The sequence below is a fragment of the Salvelinus fontinalis genome, chromosome 32 (genome assembly GCF_029448725.1).
Source record: "Salvelinus fontinalis isolate EN_2023a chromosome 32, ASM2944872v1, whole genome shotgun sequence".
NCBI classification, from domain to species: domain Eukaryota; kingdom Metazoa; phylum Chordata; class Actinopteri; order Salmoniformes; family Salmonidae; genus Salvelinus; species Salvelinus fontinalis.
Genome location: NC_074696.1, coordinates 40,759,005 through 40,779,840, shown reverse-complemented (window position 1 = coordinate 40,779,840; position 20,836 = coordinate 40,759,005). Strand labels below are relative to the sequence as shown.

General features: G+C 44.1%; 1 protein-coding gene across 2 annotated transcripts in view; it reads right to left on the bottom strand.

Annotated features, from left to right (window-relative positions):
* LOC129831343 (angiopoietin-1-like) overlaps positions 1-20,836 on the bottom strand; it is a 66,097-nt gene that overhangs the window by 9,688 nt on the left and 35,573 nt on the right. Inside the window, exons 5-7 of one of the 2 annotated variants that reach the window (XM_055894673.1) lie at positions 14,527-14,651; positions 13,445-13,546; positions 10,781-10,947 (exon numbers count right to left, since the gene is read on the bottom strand). In XM_055894673.1, the coding sequence (XP_055750648.1) occupies positions 10,781-10,947; positions 13,445-13,546; positions 14,527-14,651 (394 nt within the window). Of the gene's footprint in view, positions 1-10,780; positions 10,948-13,444; positions 13,547-14,526; positions 14,655-20,836 lie in introns of both variants that reach the window. The other variant, XM_055894672.1, reaches the window with a different exon arrangement.

Here is a 20,836-nt window from a genome sequence, read left to right as displayed (position 1 = left end):
TAACTGCCGTGCTCAGGGGCAGAATGACAGATTTTTACCTTGTGACCAAAATTGGGGTCAGTTGAGGATTGTTGTTTTATGAAACTAAGTGATCATTTGAAACTTGAAGGGACAACAATAACCAACTTTTCCCAAAATATAGTCAACACATCCTTGCCGAACCATATAGAGTATTCCATTGCGCCAAATGACACGGTATGCATCGACTAGTCCACTGAACCAACCTGCCTGCAGTCTTTAACAATGCTTTTAAAGCCCACTCCAAGATGCATGATGAAATGCATTAGGGCAAGACTCTATCATTAGTGTAAAGTCAAAACTACAACACCATGTTTAGAGGCACAGAACAACGCTTTACAGCTAGGCCATATTGGCGCTACAAAGTATGTCGACTTTGCTCATTCTAGGCTGAATGACATCATGCTGCATCAAGATAGAATTGCTGCAATCGATCTCACTTCTCTTCTGTTTCAACCACTTGCATTAGGCTTACCTAAAACCTGCATTCGTGCAGCATATTTCACAGAGCAGTTTGGATTGAATTCACCCAATGAAGCTAGCAGCAATTGAGTTCCTGTATCTGTAAGTCTCTATCAAACCACCAAGGCTCAACCAGCGACAGTTACATTTAACAGAGACTTCCACTCTAGCTGGGGGAAGAAACACAGTCCCAAAGTGCTATAAGTCACGCGTGCCAGAGAGGTCCATACATCAGGGGTGCTCAGTGGAGGCGGCATTCCTCCCCAACCACTGCAAAATAAAGAACATCATAGATATGTCTTTCCCCTCCACACGGGCGAGACATGTCAGACTGCGGCTAAACAACCTGTGGATAGGCCAGGGCCACAGCCCATTTCCAAGACTTCACAGATTTGTTCCAAGATGGCGTAGCAGTCGGATGTGTGTTCTGTCTTGTCCCGTGTAAATATAATTTTCTTCGTTTTTTTCCTGATATATTTTGTATATATTTTAATTCTTACTTCCCATCTACGCACTGAATATACTCTCCTGCAACCCGCCTCACCCAATGTGGTACGGTCTGCTATTTTTATACTTTAGAACCGGAACCCCCATTCAGAAGCTAGTCAGTTAACTAGCTACTAGCTAGTAGTCAGTTAGCCACTGCTAGCGGTCTTCACCATTAACTCGGACACCAGCCAGCCTCAGCTCGATCAATACCTGCTAGTCTGCACAGCGCGATATCAACCCAGAGCATATCGGACTTCTTTTTCTCTACCACATCTCCGGATTCCTACCGCATGCTCTGAACCTTTACACTGGACCATCGCAGCTAGCTAGCTGCAATCCGAGTGGCTACTTCTGTCTAACGTCTCTGTCCCAAAACAAGCACAAGTTAGCTTTGAGCTAGCCTCGAGCTAGGCCCTTCTGCCGGCTAGCCAAAGAGGTCCACCAGCTAATTCTTGGGCTACAATACCCCTTTTGCCAATTGGCCTGGACCCTTTACTGCCGACTCGGAGCCCCGCCGATCCATCACGATTGGTCTGCCGACGTAATCGTCCAAAGTGGTTTCAACAGGCTCTTCCGTTGCAACGTCGCCGAAGGCCCATCTGCTAGCCCCGGCCCGCTAGCTGTCTGAATCGCCGTGTCTCCTGCTCACCTAGCGTAGTAGCGACTACTGAATCAGCTCCCTGACTCACCTACTGCTACTCATTGGACCCTATGATCACTCGGCTACACATGCCTCTCCCTAATGTCAATATGCCTTGTCTATTGCTGTTTTGGTTAGTGATTATTGTCTAATTTTACTGTAGAGCCGCCAGCCCTGCTCAATATGCCTGAGATAGTCCTTTTTTTCCACTACCCATACATGCGGTGGCCTCACCTGGCTTAACTGCTGGCTCTAGAGACAAAACTTCTCTCATCATCACTCAATGCCTAGGTTTACCTCCACTGTACTCACATCCTACCATACCCTTGTCTGTACATTATGCCTTGAATCTATTCTTCCACGCCCAGAAATCTGCTCCTTATACTCTCTGTTCCGAACGCACTAGACGACCAGTTCTTATAGCCTTTAGCCGTACCCTTACCCTTCTCCTCCTCTGTTCCTCTGGTGATGTAGAGGTTAACCCTGCAGCCCCCAGCACCACTCCCAATATTCAGGCGCTCTCATTTGTTGACTTCTGTAACCGCAAAAGCCTTAGTTTCATGCATCAGAAGCCTTCTCCCTAAGTTTGTTTTATTCACTGCTTTAGCACACTTCGCGAACCCTGATGTCCTAGCCATGTCTGAATCCTGGAAGGACACCAAAAATCCTGACATTTCCATCCCCAACTACAACATTTTCCGACAAGATAGAACTGCCAAAGGGAGCGGAGTTGCAATCTACTGCAGAGATAGAATGCAGAGTTTTGTCATACTATCTAGGTCTGTGCCCAAACAATTCAAGCTTCTACTTTTAAAAATCCACCTTTCCAGAAACAAGTCTCTCACCTTTGCCACTTGTTATAGACCCCCCCCCCCCCCCAGCCCCCAACTGTGCCCTGGACACCATATGTGAATTGATTTCCCCCCATCTATCTTCAGAGTACGTACTGTTAGGTGACCTAAACTGGGATATGCTTAACACCCCGGCCATCCTACAATCTGAGGAGTAAATAAAAACGTATTTTGACTTGTTGAAACAAAGTTTAGGGGTAGATTTTCGGATTAATTTCTCTGCACTTTGAACGAGTGGATTACTCAAATAAATGGCGCCAACTAAACTGACTTTGTGATATAAAGAAGGATTTTATCTAACAAAACCACACTACATGTTATAGCTGGGACCCTTTGGATGACAAATCAGAGGAAGATTTTCAAAAAGTAAGTGAATGTTTAATCGCTATTTGTGAATTTATGAAACCTGTGCCGGTGGAAAAATATTTTGATGTGGGATGCCGTCCTCAAACAATTTCATGGCATGCTTTCACTGTAATAGCTACTCTAAATTGGACAGTGCAGTTAGATTAACAATAATTTTAGCTTTCAACCGATATTAGACACTTGTATGTACCTAAATGTTTAATATCCATACTTTTTATGATTATTTATTTGAATTGCGCGCCCTCCAGTTTCACCGGAAGTAGCCCTAATACTGGAGTGATAGATGTGCAGATGATGATGTGCAAGTAGAGATACTGGGGTGCAAAAGAGCAGGTGGGTAAGTAATAATATGGGGATGAGGTAGTTGGATGTGCTATTTTCAGATTGGCTGTGTACAGGTACAGTGATCGGTAAGCTGCTCTGACAGCTGATGCTTAAAAAATGGAGAAGGAGATATAAGACTACAGCTTCAGAGATTTTTGCAATTCGTTCCAGTCATTGGCAGCAGAGAATTGGAAGGAAAGGCGGCCAAAGGAAGTGTTGCCTTTGGGGATGACCAGTACAATATACCTGCTGGAGCGCGTGCTACGGGTGGGTGTTGCTATGGTGACCAGTCAGCTGAGATAAGGCGGGGCTTTACCTAGCAAATACTTATAGATGACCTGGAGCCAGTGGGTTTGACATCGCTGGGTCAATTGTGCACCACCTCATGGTTCTTCCGGTCGCGGCCGGCTGTGACAGAGCCTGGGATCGAACCCGGGTCTGTAGTGACGCCAGTGCATTAGACCACTGCGCCACTCGAGCGCCACTCGGGCGCCACTCGGGAGACCTCGTGCACTTTTGTTATATACAGTATGTATGCCTGTACAAAAGATGGTGTCAACTTGGGAAAATATCTTAAATATTTGGAGGGAAAACAGAACATGTCTGGCTGACAACAACTGATACATTTTGATGACTCTAAAGCCGTTATCCTACACTACATACTGGTTTAAGTGTATTTTTCTCTCTCCTTTTATGTGTGTAACATAACACTAATTGTGGCAGTCTTTCAAATGTACGTCTTTCATCTCTTGACTGACACAGTTCCACCTAGCCTGCTGGCTTCCTTCCTTTTATCTGTCTGAGAAGGAGGTTGGAGACGACCAAACCTGCTGAGGTCCAGGCAGTGCGTGTTGTTGCACACCTGGCAGTCATTAGCCTGCTAAACCGCAGCCTGATTGGCTCATAGCAGAGGTTAATCACCATGCTCAGTGGATCACTTTCTACCCAGAGGTGTCTGGCTGTAGCTCATTCGCTCGCCTGCCGCTGGGTGTCAAATAACACCACGGAGACAGACAGACATACGGACACACACGTATGTGCACACACACTCACCATTTTTTACTTGCCAAGTTGACACCGACTGTAATCACTGAGGTAGATAATACTGTATGCATGCCCTGTTAATGCCTTTCAAGTAGAACCTTAAACCGCAGCCCAGCGGAAGGGCAATAAAATATCAGAATCGTACTACAGCCTCTCACCTAAATCATCTTTGAATTTTATATCAACAACATAACGTTTAACACAGCTACCTAAGCATTTGATTTACAGACAGACAGTATTCAGCGTCGCTGCCTCAGGCAGACTGCAGTGCGGATGATTGTTGGATGAGTAAACTGAGCTCTGGGAGTTAAGAGTATCAGGGATCCCATCTCAGTGCGAGGACAGAGGGGTCACAGCCGAGCTAGAGCATCCCCCCTTTGCCAAGTCCTCCTCCAAATCCCTACATCAAATACATCTGAGGGGATTGTCTGATTCCACCCGGGATCTTACCATTATCATATGGAGAAATCCCGGGATTTAGGGAACTTGGCTGGTTGGAGAGGAAGGATATTGAATAAAGATGTAATAGTCAGTCGAAGAGTAAACATATAGTGCTTTTCTCCAACGGAGAGGATTTCGGCGGACATGCGAAGAAGGAGAGCGTTTAGTGTCAGTGCACACGTTTAGCAACTCCCATACGGCTTTTTGAACATAGTTTTATTTAAAAATGTTCCAGAGTTGATTGTTTTATTCATTGCCTAGGGTGCTGCATTAAATCTTCACATGCAACATTAAAGCATAAATGTAGTAAAATATACTCAGACACACATTCCCTGACCCAAATACGGTATGGTACATGCATACAAGCACAAAATAACATGTGAATCCTTGCAAGGATTCTGTTTATAGGCCTCCTGAGTGGCGCAGCGGTCTACGGCATTGCATCGCAGTGTTGCGGCATCACTACAGCCTGGGGTTGGATCCCAGCTGTGTAACAACTAGCCGTGATTGGGAGTCCCAGTCAATTGGCCCAGCATCATCCAGGTTTGGCCCGGGGAGGGCTTTACTTGGATTATCGCACTCTAGCGACTCCTTGTGGTGGGCCAGGCGCCTGCAAGCTGACTTCGGTCGTCAGCTGAACGGTGTTTCCTACTAAACATTGGTGCAGCTGGCTTCCTGGTTGAGCAAGTGGGTGTTAAGGAGCACTGCTTGGCCGGTCATGTTTTGGAGGACGCATGACTCTCCCGAGCCCGTTGGGAAGTTGCAGTGTTGAGACAAGATCGCAATTGGATATCATGAAAAAGGGGGGGGGGAAAAAAATAAAAAATGCAAGAAATATTCTGTTAATAATGTAGAAAAATGTGTCATCCTAAAGTACTCCTACTGTAGTTTGTATTTTATATTCATTGAAACTCTAAATAGCTTATAAAGGATTAACGAGTAGCCTAAACAGTTCCATAATTCAGTACTTCAATATACATTGTTAATATGTCAAATGTTTCCCTTGGACCACTGTGGTACAGGGCCACTACTCAGACTTATGTTGAAAAGGATGTTAGACATGGGTCAGAGCCCTTCTGTAGCGTGTGTCATGTTATCAACTCTGACCCCTGACTGATGGCTGTCTACTTGACCCCGTCCCATGAGGAATAACATGTATGTGGAGCTATCTCATGCCTGGCCGACCCCCGGAAATACTCTCCCTGACCTCCCAGTCCACACACACATGCAAACACACACACACACACAAAATATCCTGGAAACTAAAAACCTTCATGTGAGGCCCCATCCATTTGTTAGTCACTTTGCAACAACACTGATGTTTTAGTTCACAGCACACCTTCTAAACAATTTACAATCATCATTTTCTTAGAATGTTATTATACAAAACTTAGTAAAACAAGATTAGACACAAATGATTAGAAATAAGATCTGTCCACAGATTGGCAGTGTGAATGGTTGATGAGTCCAACAACAGTAAGTAATGTGGTCGTTGGACAGTATTGATCCTCTTAGGTAAATTACAATTTGAACCCAAATCCATTGAGCTGATTGTTACATTCTTAGAAATTATAGACATAAACATCGATAACGTGTAAACAGATGAGTAACTAAATTCATGTATTCTGTCATTTGAATGATGGTCCCACAACTTTTGGCTGTGTTATGGACATCTAACATCGATTTCCCCTCCCTGCCCCTCTGCAGTAAGACTCTGACTCTGTCTCTGACTCTGTCTCTGTCTCTGTCTCTGTCTCTCTTTCTCTAATAAGACACCTGACAGGGTTTAAGGCCTAATTTTGAGGCCCATTCTGTAAATGTTGATAAATGAGTGTTATCAAACTAATGTGTTGATACAATGGAGTTAATTACAATGCTATTTGCGGGTCATGACTAAATGACTGTACAACACACTATTTCAATTGCAACCCACTATTTCACCAAGCTAACAATTTCAGTCCATTATATAGACTGCTCCCTTGTATGGTTTACAGAGAGACATAACATTCAGCAATTATGGTAACCTGATTCACAATGGAGCGAAAACCGAAAAGCAAATTTCTCAAGCCTGTGTGGTCATGGTTCAGTGGGAGCTGTGTCGTTCTGAGCTACAAGGTCAGCCTGTAAATACTCTTTCAACAATGTCAACAGTATTTGTACAGTTACGTTAAGCAGTGTTGTTGACGCCAGTTGACAGTATATTGTAATATGGGCATGGTAGGCATTGTCCTTTCGGGGTAAAATAAGACATTACGTAATGGGAAAATATGGGGAAGAAAAGCAATGGCGAAGACGAAAAGTAGCTGCACACACTGATTCGTATTTAAAAGTCAGAACAAGTGATAATATTTGATAATATTGATGAGCTACTGCTACTGTTTCGTCAGATGATTTCATGTTTATTTGGATGCAAGCTATTGCCAGCACAAACATCCTTAAGCAAAGCTTCAACACAGGGAAGAGTTGCATCGACTCTCCAAGACGTCTGCATCAATCCCATAATGCACTGCTACTGTGTCATCTGGAAACGACTATGTCACACCCTGAGAAGAGAACCAGGCCAAATGACTTACTTCTCCAACTACCTACTCACAAATATGCTTTGAATAACCAAGATCTACATTATGATGTATGGATTTAATATCTTTATTCTATTTTATTTATTATGCTGGCTGGATACTGAATAAAACAGTTTTGCAGAGTCTCACTCAGCCTCTGTGCTTTGGAAATCATTCAAATAGGGAGAACAGTAAGACATTTGACAGTTCTTGCTGTATATTATTTCGATTAAGGATTAGAATCCTATATTTCTCTGGGCAATAATGTCACTTCTTTCTAACCAAGATTAATTTGTCTTGCTTGACATTTAGACACAACCGAGGAGCTGGCAGTAAAGCAAACATTTCCTGGCAAAGCGTCACATTGTTTATGATAAATGGGCAACACTCGTGCATCGGTGGACTACATATTTAAACGACCGTCTACGGTTTCCAACGGCTGCGTGTGGGTTTGTGGGCCGGTATGTGTTTGTGTGTGTGTGCGAGTGTGCATGACCGTGCTATTTTTGTTTATGTGTCTTAACAAATGTGTCTGTCTGCGTCGGTGTAGATTGTACTATTCCAGTAAAGCCCCCACCATCGATGCCCAAAAACAAAACAAAATGTCATGGTATCTCTCGCTACAATCTCGTACTTCTCAGTACAACAAATGCTAATTGAAGAACTTGTCGCTGATGGTTTGGGATTCCGAAGGGGAGGTGCCAGAGCCGAGGAGAACCGAACATAGATGGCAGCCCTCTGCAACCAGTTTGTTTGAGACCTGGACCTCTGGTTTGTTTTGGCCAATGTTCCTGAGAAGCAATGAGTGATTATCATACCACAACTAGTTGCGAGAACAAATCTATTTATAGTGATCAGCCGGCCGATTAGATTGCTCCACTCAGTCCTGAACAGTCCGAGCTCAGACGAGCCTTCCTTCCCTAAAACTAAAGTGTAGGCCCAAAGGCGCCTCTTGCTGCCCTGAGGACACAAACAACCACAGTTTCCCCCATCAAAATAGAAAGAGGTTACGGTATGTGTGCGGCTCTTTGCTTATTTTTTGTGTGTGAGGGCCAGAGAGAGAGAGAGAGGGAGAAACACAGAGAGAGAGGGAGGGAGAGAGAAATAGAGAGAGAGAGAGATAGAGAGAGGGAGGGAGAAACAGAGTGAGAGAGAGGGAGGGAGAAATAGAGAGAGAGAGAGAGAGAGAGAGCGGGAGGAAGGGAGACCACATCGTCCAAAATAATGTACTGTGAGTGCAAATAAATCACTATCCCTGTTCAAGTGTCCTTTTACATAGATAAACATACCTGAATTATCACCCCTTGAACCGTATCCTACAATGTCCTCCTCTGCACTTAACAAATCTCCCTTTGCCAAACACCATGCCATAGGGAGAAGGAAGTCAGTGCCTGTGCGGTCAGTATCAAATGCTGAGAGGTAAAAAGGGAGTTATCCAATCCTCACAATGGGACAAATAAACCCGAATTTAGTCTCAGAGCAAATCAAAACAAATTGGTTGACCTTTCCCAATAGCGTTATTCATTTAAAAAACAAAAACATTTCTGTAGCCCACAGAGAAAACCTAGAGAGTGTGCACACCAGGTCCTAACCCTTTAAGAGGCAGACTTCTTAAAGTAAATCCTGTCGCCATATAATCCAAGACATTTCCACAAATTAGATATGACAATCGCCTCACTCTCTACCCGACGTTGCAAAACACCATTGAAGTATAGGTTTTCAGCCACGCTGTAAGTGTCTCCCTTCCCGGCAACATAAATGGCTATAATATATTTGGAAAACAAACAGAAGTCCACCTAAAGTTGAAAAGAGGACATTTAGAAACTGAAATAGCTTCTTATCAGAAAGGACTACAAATCCGGTGAATCACCTCAATTGGAATTGTCCGACCATCTCCTCTCAGAGACATTTGATTGCTTGGAACCTTCTGTAATATTCCAGTAGTTTTCCACATCTAACGAATCCAAGCATCTGCCACAGTTTGAAGCATATTTAACAATCTCTAAAGAAGCAAAAAGTTGCACCCTTTATTCAAGAGCCAAGTATCAGTTGGGGGAACACTTTACTTTATAGAAATATCTGTTATGACATATGATACCGATAAATGAGAAGGAATTTGGACTAGAGAATGTCAGCAATGTCTCCATTTGAAATATCAGTCAGGAATGGCGGCATGAATTCGAGGCTTATCAATAGACATACAGTGCCTTCAGAAAGTATTCACACCCATTGACTTTTTTTCACATTTTGTTGTGTTACAGTCTGAATTTAAAATGTATTAAATAGAGATGTTGTGTGTCACTGGCCTACACACAATACCCCATAATGTCAAAGTGGAATTATGTTTTTAGAAATTTGTACAAATTAATAAAAATGCAAAGCTGGAATGTCTTGAGTCAATAGGTATTCAATCATTTTGTTATGGCAAGCCTAAATAAGTTAAGGGGTAAATATTTGCTTAACAAGTCACATAATACGTTGCATGGATTCACTCTGTGTGCAATAATAGTGTTTTACATGATTTTTGAATATCTACCTCATCTCGGTACCCCACACATGCAATTATCTGTAAGGTCCCTCACTCGAGCAGTGCATTTCAAACACAGATTCAACCACAAAGACCAGGGAGATTTTCCAGTGCCTCTCAAATAAGGGCACATATTGGTAGATGGGTAAAAAAAAGCAGACACAGAATATCCCTTTGAGCATGGAGAAGTTATTAATTACACTTTGGATGGTGTATCAATACACCCAGTCACTACAAAGATACAGGCGTCCTTCCTAACTCAGTTGCCGGAGAGGAAGGAAACCGTTCAGGGATTTCACCATGAGGCCAACGGTGACTTTAAAACAGTTACAGAATACAAAAATAATGGCTGTGATAGGAGAAAACTGAGGATGGATCAACAACATTGTAGTTACTCCACAATACTTACCTAATTGACAGAGTGAAAATAAGGAAGCCCGTATAGAAATAAAATATTCCAAAACATGTATCCTGTTTGCAACAAGGCACTAAAGTGATATTGCAAAAAATGTGACAAAGCAATTCACTTTTTGTCCTGAATACAAAGTGTTATGTTTGGGGCAAATCCAAAACAACACTTTACTGAGTACCACTCTCCATATTTTCAAGCATAGTGGTGGCTGCATCATGTTATAGGTATGCTTGTAATCGTTAAGGAATGGGGAGTTCTTCAGGATAAAAAATAAATGGAATTGGAGCTAAGCACAGGCAAAATCCTAGAGGAAAACCTGGTTCAGAATAATTGGCAAATGTTGCACAATCCAGGTGTGGAAAGCTCTTACAGACTTACCCATAAAGACTCACAGCTGTAATTGCTGCCAAATGTGCTTCTTCAAAGTTTTTACTCAGGGGTGTAAATTAGATATTTCTGTATTTCATGTTCCTACATTTGCATAAATGACTAAAACATGTTTTCACGTTGTCATTATGTATCGATGGGTGAGAGAAAAAATCTATTTAAACCATTTGGAATTCAGGCTGTAACACAACAGAATGTGGAAGAAGTCAAGGGGTATGAATACTTTCTGAAGGCACTGTAGATACAGCTCGTTAATAGTACCTGTAGTTGCGTTTCTCACTGTCGATGTGAAAGCGGTCGTATAGGGAGAAGGCCTGGTGTCCGTCCCAGTCGGTCAACTCCACACGGAGGGCATACTGCCTCTGGCTGGTCAGCAGGTATACAAACTCATTCCCCAGCCAGTGCTCTGCAGAAACCGTCCCGAAGCCCTGCAACAGAGGAAGAAGAGGAAGAGGAGGCCAGAGTCATCACTCAGGCCCATAAGGAATCTTACTGTCAAATCCGGGATACAGGATATAAGTAATTCCCGATCCCTTCCTGGAAAAGATGCAATCTCTCCACCATTTGTTATTAACATTTTTGTCAGTTATTATTTCAGACCTTTTTTTGATGTCATCATCAATGACTGCTTCAGGGTTGACGCCAGAGCAAATGACATTTTGTCTTCAGACTGGGCTATCGTGTCTACCATTGATAATGTCCCTTTATACCATATAAATGCTTATACACACGTTTCTGTTCATGCACATTGGCTTGGTCTCACTAATAGTGACTGCCATGAGAGAGACTCACTCAACCGAGCGTAATAACGGAAAACCAGGTACATATTACAACATATAACATGGATTATTTCATACAGTGGAACACAGAGTATGAAATCGCGCATGAATAGCCCTACCTGTTAAGGACAGCGTAAACTGGGTCCAGCTGATAAAAGGCACACAAAGCACCCTTTCCACCTTTCCTCTCCCCACCCAAACCAAACGCGTAATAAACCCTCTTTATTACACAGTCCAGAAGAATGACAACAGACGCACGCAATGCCATGCCAAGCATTCTCATATCATTTCAACAATTACCACGTTTATATGTGATCACAATGACTCCCATCGTAGACAAAGTGCTTTTGACAGCAGCAGCAGTAACTAACCTGCAATGGGGAGTATTAGAGTCTGGTCTGGAGCTCTGGACTGTTCCATTAATGATTGGCGGGAAGGGTTGGGGGTGGATTGAAGGCGGAGATGTCTGTGTTTGTGCCGAGAGCACGCGGTGATTAAGAGAGTGGAAGGGGGAAAGTAAATATGGGGCATTCCTCCAGCCTGAGACACGTCCTGCTGTGTGGGTGGAATTAGAAAGTGGCTGGGCCACGACCTTAACTCAATCTGACTCCCTCCTCTGAAAGATCTGCTTTTTAGCGCTGACCAATGCCACCCCTTGTGACTTCGTTTCATCTCTGGAGACCTGGCTGAAGGCAGGGATGGTTGGAGTCAAACGCTAGTGCTTCCCTCCTGTTGTTCCACACTCGAGTGTTCATACACACCTGGCTGAATGCACCGACCGCTTTTCAGAGAGGAGGTTTGAACTAGTGTTGGGTAGAGAAGTCCATTTTTTTGTAAAATGTAAAAAGACTGATTGAAAGTTTGATTTCATAAAGTGTGCCATACGTTCTGACAAACGCTTATACAGACAAACACTTATTTAATAAGGTACTGCAAATTGGCAACATTGATTTGTGTCTCATACCGGTTAGAGAATGCATGCACCATTTATTCTCCCGCTACACATCCTCTATCTAGCACTGCTCATGTACTTATAAACATTACGGTCGTAAGATCACATACTGAAAGTAGGGAAAGCTACCAGAGTGCTTTCCATCCTCCCACAGAATGGGAATAGCCCATCCAAGTTTGACTGTAATATTTATGAATCCTTCAAGTGGATTGAATGTATTCGCACGAGCCCGCAGAGACCAACAGCAGTTCATTGAATCACACAATAAAACACTATCAATCACCTTCAGGCTCTTCAAGGAGGAACTCTGAGGGAGGCAAAGGACCACACCGATGGTGTGCCGGGTATTCGGTGGCAGTACCAGGGTCCGTGCTGGTTCCATTGCCACATGTATTCCACGCTCTCCATTCTTGGCTGGAGGGGTGCCATGGCTCCCTCACTGCTTCTAACCAGCTGGACTCTCTGTCCGTACCTCTTTACCCTCCAAACGAGCCCAGCCCTTTTCGCCCTTGCCAAATCTATGTTTACCCTCCGCAGATCATCTATTACCATCTGCCCAGATCGGTTATTAAAACGCCATCCATATCGAATCTGGTGTCCAGCTGCTATTCTAACTACGTTGTGGTAGCATACATTACAGCTAATAGGAACGGCAATGGGGTCACTCCTCGTGCCTCAAGCCAAACAGAGCCTCTATTAGCCCGCCAGTCGCTGTCCGCTCCCTATTCAATAGATGATGATGATGACCACAACACCTGGCACAGTTACATAAGACGAAACAAATGCATTGTTTTCGAACTAATGCTTCCCTGTGTAAAAAGAAGAGCAACAGTGGGTCAGGCCCAGGGTTGGGTTGGGCTTCACGCCAGCCTCCGACACGTAAGTCTCTAATCTGAGGGGTTGGGGAATCCCTCTCAGGGTGCAGATGTTCCAGAGGTACAGCTGGTGTTGCCGGTTGGGTCACATCTGGATGGAGTGTTCCACACGGGCCTGGCCACTCTTGAGAATACAAGAGAATCCGACCTCAATTTCAACGTCTTAAATCGAGACGGAGAGGCGAGAGTTCACCCATTTTGTCCTCATTTACCGTAACGGGGGACGTGTGCTGGAAACAGACGCCACATCGACGCATGGCTTTTTGCTGGTGGGTGTGGTGCTGTAGATTTGGGTTGTGTGTTATTCTTCTCGTCTTACCGTCTTGTACTCCTTCCACGTTTTCTGGAAGTCCACGCTGCCGTCCTCTCTGCGCTGGATGATCGTCCATCCGCCGCCAGCGGTCTCCATGTTACAATGCACCTGTAAAACGCACACGGACAATCGTTAAGTTCTCCGACCGCCTACAAGCACATTCTACGTGTTCCTATCTTACGTTTCAGAGCGCAACTATAGACATGGTAGGTTAAACTTGCTGTTGTGAACCATCATTCTGAAATACTAACTAGTGATTCCTTCTCATGAATCATCAGGGGGAATTTGAAGTATTTTGAGTCCTCCTCAAGCTTAATAAATGTCTCCTGATCCTCCAACAACTCCCGGGAGGTGCTCCCAATCCCAGGCCTGGTTCAGATTAAAGTGGAGGGGGCCGGTGGAGTGGAGTTGGACACATACCAGCGGACACCTGGGTGGAACATGGCCCTTAACCCTGGCCTCTGTCCTGTGTAAGCTGATAACAGGGGTATCTATCCGCTGTGGTGCTCTTTGTTTGAGGAGTGGAGAAGGTCTGGAGGAGGTCTCTCACCTCGGCCAAGACCCCAGCTGAACACACAGCGCCCAGTCTGGGTATAATTAAGAGATGTACCCCCCCCCCCTCCCCCCTCTGACAGAATTATTCTCAGAAACCAGACACGATGCTTTCTCCTTAATCTCCGCCTCATCGCTCACTCCTCCACCAACCTTCCCCCTCGAACGTCCCTGCCATCTGTCTGAGGTCTGGCAGCACCCTGTTGAGGTGGTGAACACCTGTTTCATCCCCCTCCTTATCCCCCGCCAACCTCTTGTGTACCCTTGCTCTCATCAGGCTACCGAGTGTATATTTTGAGCCTTTGATTATTCCTGAAGCACTGAAGCAGCCAATAACTATCATAGCACCCCTCCATTGGCTGCTCTCTAGTGGGTCAATATATTTGTCTTTCTTGGACAGAGTTGAAGCTTGCTCTAGTAAACAAAACACACTAAACTCCATTAAACACCCATCAAAGAGTGTTGGTAGCTATTGAATGAAATGGTAGCTTTTTTCACGTGGCAGTCTCTATATTAAATTCTGTCTGGCTGCCCACCTTTTTGGTCTCCTGGGCATTGATATTTATGGTGTAGACCCCGTTCTTGTGGAAGCCAGCTTGGTACAGATCGGCACAGTCCCGAAACTTCTTCTCTTCGTCAACCCTCTTCGTGCTGTTTGGGACTACTGAGGAAACATGGGACACATATTTGGCATCACAACTTCAGGCCGTGGCAACTCAGACGGGTGCCAGAAAGACTTCAGAAAATAGACAGTGTCGTCTATTGTACTTCTAAGCAAAACAAACGTCAGCCGTCTCAGACTTAGCCTTTTTAAACTGTCACAGTTAAATTGAGTTTTACTTTCAAAGTGTCAACAAGCAACTTCCTTGTGCCATCATTTTCAAATGACATATTTAACTGACAGGTGTCAATGAGGTCTTTAAAAGCCCTGTGCTCAGCACTTGGCCGCTGCTTTCTATCCGTTACCAAAATATAGTGTATGACAGCTGAGCTGTCGCTTGACATTGATTTCTGCACGCCCACCCATCCATTTGTCAGGTAACCTACATAAGGTGTGAGTTAGAATGTATTGAAAAGAGCTCCATGTTGAAAGGTTATCCAACATAGGTATGCTTTAGGTGATAAAAAGAGATGAATAAGTCAAATGGGGGGGGGGGGGGGGGGGTGCTGATGAGAGTATAACGACGTAAATAATCGACTGTTCTTGTCTCAATCAAGACAGCATGCTGTGCAATGCTGAAATCAAAATGTAGCCTACAATGACGCTGTTTTCAAATGAATTTCAGGTACTGTATATCTGCATCTGTGAAAATGTGAACGACCTTGATGCTGAGTTGACAGAGTAATATAAATACATGCCCAGTGACTGACCCTTTGACGTTCCGTACCGGCATGTCATTGATGATCACAGTATTTAAAGAAATAATGAACTACCTTTAGTTTCATGTCACATATGAGTCAAAAAGCATGGTGGGGGGGGGTTGTAATATCAAAACTGACAGTGTCCATTTCTCATGATTACCATCTTTACATTCCAGAAAAGGAATATTTTAGAAAAGTGACACAGAAGCCGAACTACGAGGTCTCTGTGTGGATATCCACATAGCTCATGATAAAATCAGAGGGGGACTGGATGGCTTATTAGCGAGACAAAAGCAGTTTGTCAAGTGGATGGTCTCCCGCCCTGAGAGAGATGGTGTCTGCCTTCGACAGGCCTGTTCAAAGAGGCAGCTGTGTCTATTTCCATCTGTAGATAATCATGGCGGCAATATTTTGAAACCAAGCAAGGGGCTGAGGACAAAATACTACAAGCTATACATTTCAAGTTCCTGTTATAACAAGTGGCTTATATTTACCCTCCAAGCCCTTGTTATATCGATGGAAATTCCATTTTTTCCCCCCCTCCAAAAATGAGGGGGAGCATCTCAGTTTTTACACCATTGTTTTTACTATTGGGATTGTTTACGCAAGGGGATGTCACTGGAAAGCGAAACGTGTCAGATCCTTAGACTCCACTTTGACCCCCCCCCCCCCTCCCCCTCCCCCCCTCAGCTGAACAGTCAGCGGAGACACAGGCTGCCTGTTAGGCGTATTATTTCGGCCATTTTGACAAAGTATTGAGTGTCAGCGACAAGAATATCCTGCTGTGACAGGTTGATGGCGTGGGACCTTGCGCTGCGTAGTCTAACACCACAAAAGCCCGGCCCTGTCGTGCCTCAATTTACCTCACACTGGGAGATGGCAGGATGCATTAGAGAGGTGGGAGAGGTCGGTGTCAAAGGGGAACCTTCTGACTCACAGTCCGTCACAGGGAGGACAAATTTCACAATTGATGGCGTGGTCGAAGTCTACCAGAGACTGGGGACTCCCTGCTATAGGAGCGGCACCATTGAACAGCTTTCAGCCTGGCTCTGAAAATATTATTTATGTCCCAATATTTATTTACAGACAAATATTTTGTGGTTCAGTGGGGACTCGTATTCAGTGGGGGGTTCATGTGAAAAGAACAGCAGGGCTGGGGTGTTTTCATAAATCAGTACCCTTGCCAAATGAGCCCAAATGGACCCAGAGAGGCCGAGAAGCAGAGCTAAAATGACTCTCATGAACCTACATGGAAGCAAGCAGACCCGAGAGGCCCCTCAAAGACCCCTGAGGATTGAAAAGGTCCCTTATGCATTTCTCTGTGGACCCTGAAGGCACCCCATGGAGTCAAACGGACACAAACACAAGAAAGGGAACCAAAATGGACAGACTCAATTGAATTTGAAAGGATGTTAAAAATAAAAGGAAATTGACTCAAACCCACAAAAAAAGATCTGAGTGAAAGACAAGCAAACCCAATTAGGGTCAATATAAGTCTGGGATAAGTCCATGATAGATGGTGCAATTACACACCTCATGGATATTCATGGATATTCTCTCTATCTCCTCCAGAGTATCTTTGCAGCGTCAGGTGTCACATCAAGACAACTGAGTATGCTTAAAACACGAGTAAAGTTCAATCGTAAAAAGGCTTTAATAGAAGCTATCTGATGATTTACTCTCACCATAAATGCCATTTTGAAGCATTGCATAGAACTCTGAGCTAAATGCAGGGAATTAAAATAAGATCATACTCCCTCCAGACATGGCTATCCCGGCTTTAAAAATGATTGATGCCTTTCATTAGGTGGGATAATAGAATACTGTGAAAGAAAATCATATTTATCGGCCAGAGATTTTTAAGAGCGTTCCAACACTGAGGTCAATTACCATTAATAACGGTCCTTGGCTCATGGCGCTATAATAAGGTTTCGGTAATAATCACGACTCAAACCTGAGCTCAGTGGCATCTGGCCTCATCAAAGATGATTGAACTAGTACAAAAGTTGAAAAGGCATTGAAAATGTAAATAAGTATATATAAACGAGAAGTACGTTTCTGGATCAACTTCAGTAACAATGTTTATGGCATTTTTCGAATCTGCACTCCCTTTTTAAACTGTTCCACATAGTAAGTGTCAACGATGATTTGAATCTGAGCATTAAAGGACATTCTAGGGCTCAGTTTTCAAAACAGAGCCTAATTCGAGGAGACGCCATCCAATGGCACAAAAAGCGGACCCTCCCCGAACAAAAACACAAATCCGTTTGGTAAACAAACAAATCCTCCCCCGAAAATCCGCCCTTCTAACTGAGCTTCATCGCATCTAGATTTAGACACTGTTGGGGAATGGGGGTGTTGCAACAGGCAATCAGTTGAGATCTACCCCTTTACCTCCACTGGACAGGACCTCCCCTTGGAACCATTATAGGTTGACTTATTCGTCAGGGGGGAATCGGGTGACCCCAGCGCCTGGTTGGCCCTCATCGCCACCGTGGAGGAAGAACGGACCAACCACAGAGCCAGAACGTCAATGTTCCATTTCATTCTCCTCTCTCTAAAGCAGCCACCATTCCCGGCGGAAGGCTGGATTGCCCCTGTGACCCCAGAAACACCCTGAGCTGACAGGGAGATAACATGGCTGACTACGTGACAAAGTGGAACATGGCAGACTACTTGCCAGGTCAGTTAGTGATTTATTTTTCAGTTAGTGACATGTTTTTCAGTTAGCGACTTGTTGTAGCTACTTAGTAAACCCTAATGACATATTTGGGTCAAAACATGGCACGTCACAGTGATTGGGTAATATGAGCCAATCAGTCGAGCGCTTTAATGACACTCAAAGGACCTCCTGCCATAAAGTGTTCCTACTGTCAGAGCTATGAAAAGAGGCCGCTGGTGATCCATTTGGCATGGAACATTAAAGCTATGAAGTAGAACATCTTGATTAATACAAAGCACGTCTTAACCATGTCATGCACACATCCACCCACCATGGCTCAGATATCCATTCATGCCTGCTCATTTCCTGTTGGATGGGTGAACAGCCACAGGAAACAGTGTGGGGTCTAGGCCGCCACAGCAGGAAGTAGCAGGGTGCAAGGTTTCTCTCTACACAACTCCACCAATCCCAGAACACACTTTTACTTGAAATCTCCTGTGAAATCTCCAATGTGATAGAAGGCAGACTTGGATTCAAGTGGGTTCTGCTATTGTGTTGAGACGGAGGGGGGGTAATGAGTTCACTACATTGACTAAACCTGAGGATCGTGTTGCTGACGGGGTCAAACGGTGGGCCGGAGGGAAATCCCTGCTCCTCCTAATTATCGCCGTGGGGAGACACAAAGGAAGAAGATAGTTGATTACTCAAAACGGTGGCTGGTTGACGTTTCACTCAAGCGGCAACCACAGCCGCGGCTGTTATGGTGAAGTATGATAAGCCATTACAGTAAAGAGAGCACCACGCTGAGTAACAAGAGTGACGTGTGCTTCCTGAAAAAGAAAAACCACTGTGGCTTCTCCCTCAAGCAGAGTTTAAGGGACTAGGTATCCCCCTGCATGGAACCATGTTTATGGTATTGGCATCATGATAGGACTGTACTGTCTGGACAAAACATGTATTGTTCTATCGCAATCAAATTTCCCCTTTGGGAGGCCAAACAGTTTCCAAACACCTTTTCCATTTCATATTTGTATTTTTATATTCTTATCTTGCACATGTAATAACAAATAAAGGAACTGTAGAAAAGGGAGTGGTAGCTGACAATCGCAATACATTTCTCACAACAATTGCCTCACATTTGGTATAGAAGCTACCTGGTTGTACTGGAGTGTATGGGGAGGGTCAGGTCCTAGGCTATTACTGCAAGAAGGATGTACAAGCTGATGCCTTATCCTTTACAGCAGTGTCTCAGGCTGAAGTTGTCAAGAGACTGTCTGGACTAAACTGCTCCAAAGCTACAGGCCTCGGCAATATCCCTGACAGAATTTAAAGAGATGGTGCTGAGCTTATTGACCCCTCTGTCGGCCTCTTTAATCAACATCTCTGAGCAGGGTAGAGATCCCATGGATTTGAAACTGTCACGAACGTTGTCTTGAAAATGACCGGACCAAGGTGCAGCGTGGTGAGCGTACATTTTTCTTAATTTCTTTTCAATGTCGCCAACAAAACAAGAAACAACAAAAACGAACGTGAAGCTCCGTAAGGCTATACCTGCATTCAACAAAGACAACATCCCACAACTAAGGTGGCAAAACAGGCTGCCTAAGTATGATTCCCAATCAGAGACAACGATAGACAGCTGCCTCTGATTGGGAACCACACTCGGCCAAAAACAAAGAAATATAGAACATAGAAGGCCCACCCAAATCACACCCTGACCTAACAAAATCGAGAAATAAAAATGCGCTCTGGGGTCAGGGCGTGACAGAAACATGCTTGAGTGATCCCTATCCACAAGAAGGGCAGCAAAACAGACAAGGGCATCTACAGACCTGTATCTATTTTGACTGTGCTGTCTTATGCACAGAAGAATACACTAGCAATAAAAAAATATATATACGAACTACAGTCTGGTTTTAGAAAGTCCCATTCCACTTTTTTTTATTTTTTTTTATTTAACCTTTATTTAACCAGGTAGGCAAATTGAGAACATGTTCTCATTTACAATTGCGACCTGGCCAAGATAAAGCAAAGCAGTTCGACACATACAACAACACATAGTTACACATGGAGTAAAAACAAACATATAGTCAATAATACAGTGAAAAAAAAATAAGTCTATATACAATGTGAGCAAGTGAGGTGAGATAAGGGAGGTGAAGGCAAACAGATATATGTATAAATAAATAAAAATACAAAAAGGCCATGGAGGTGAAGTGAGTACAACACAGCAAGTAAAATAAAAAACAAAAAAAACACTGGAATGGTTGGTTTGCATTGGAAGAAAGTGCAAAGTAGAGACAGAAATAATGGGGTGCAAAGGAGCAAAATAAATTAATAAATAACTACAGTAGGTAAAGAGGTAGTTGTTTGGGCTAAATTGTAGATGGGTTATGTACAGGTGCAGTAATCTATGAGCTGCTCTGACAGCTGGTGCTTAAAGCTAGTGAGGGAGATAGGTGTTTCCAGTTTCAGAGATTTTTGTAGTTCGTTCCAGTCATTGGCAGCAGAGAACTGGAAGGAGAGGCGTCCAAAGGAAGAATTGGTTTTGGGGGTGACTAGAGAGATATACCTGCTGGAGCGCGTGCTACAGGTAGGTGCTGCTATGGTGACCAGCGAGCTGAGATAAGGGGGGACTTTACCTAGCAGGGTCTTGTAGATGACCTGGAACCAGTGGGTTTGGCGACGAGTATGAAGCGAGGGCCAGCCAACGAGAGTGTACAGGTCGCAGTGGTGGGTAGTATATGGGGCTTTGGTGACAAAACGGATGGCACTGTGATAGACTGCATCCAATTTATTGAGTAGGGTTTTGGAGGCTATTT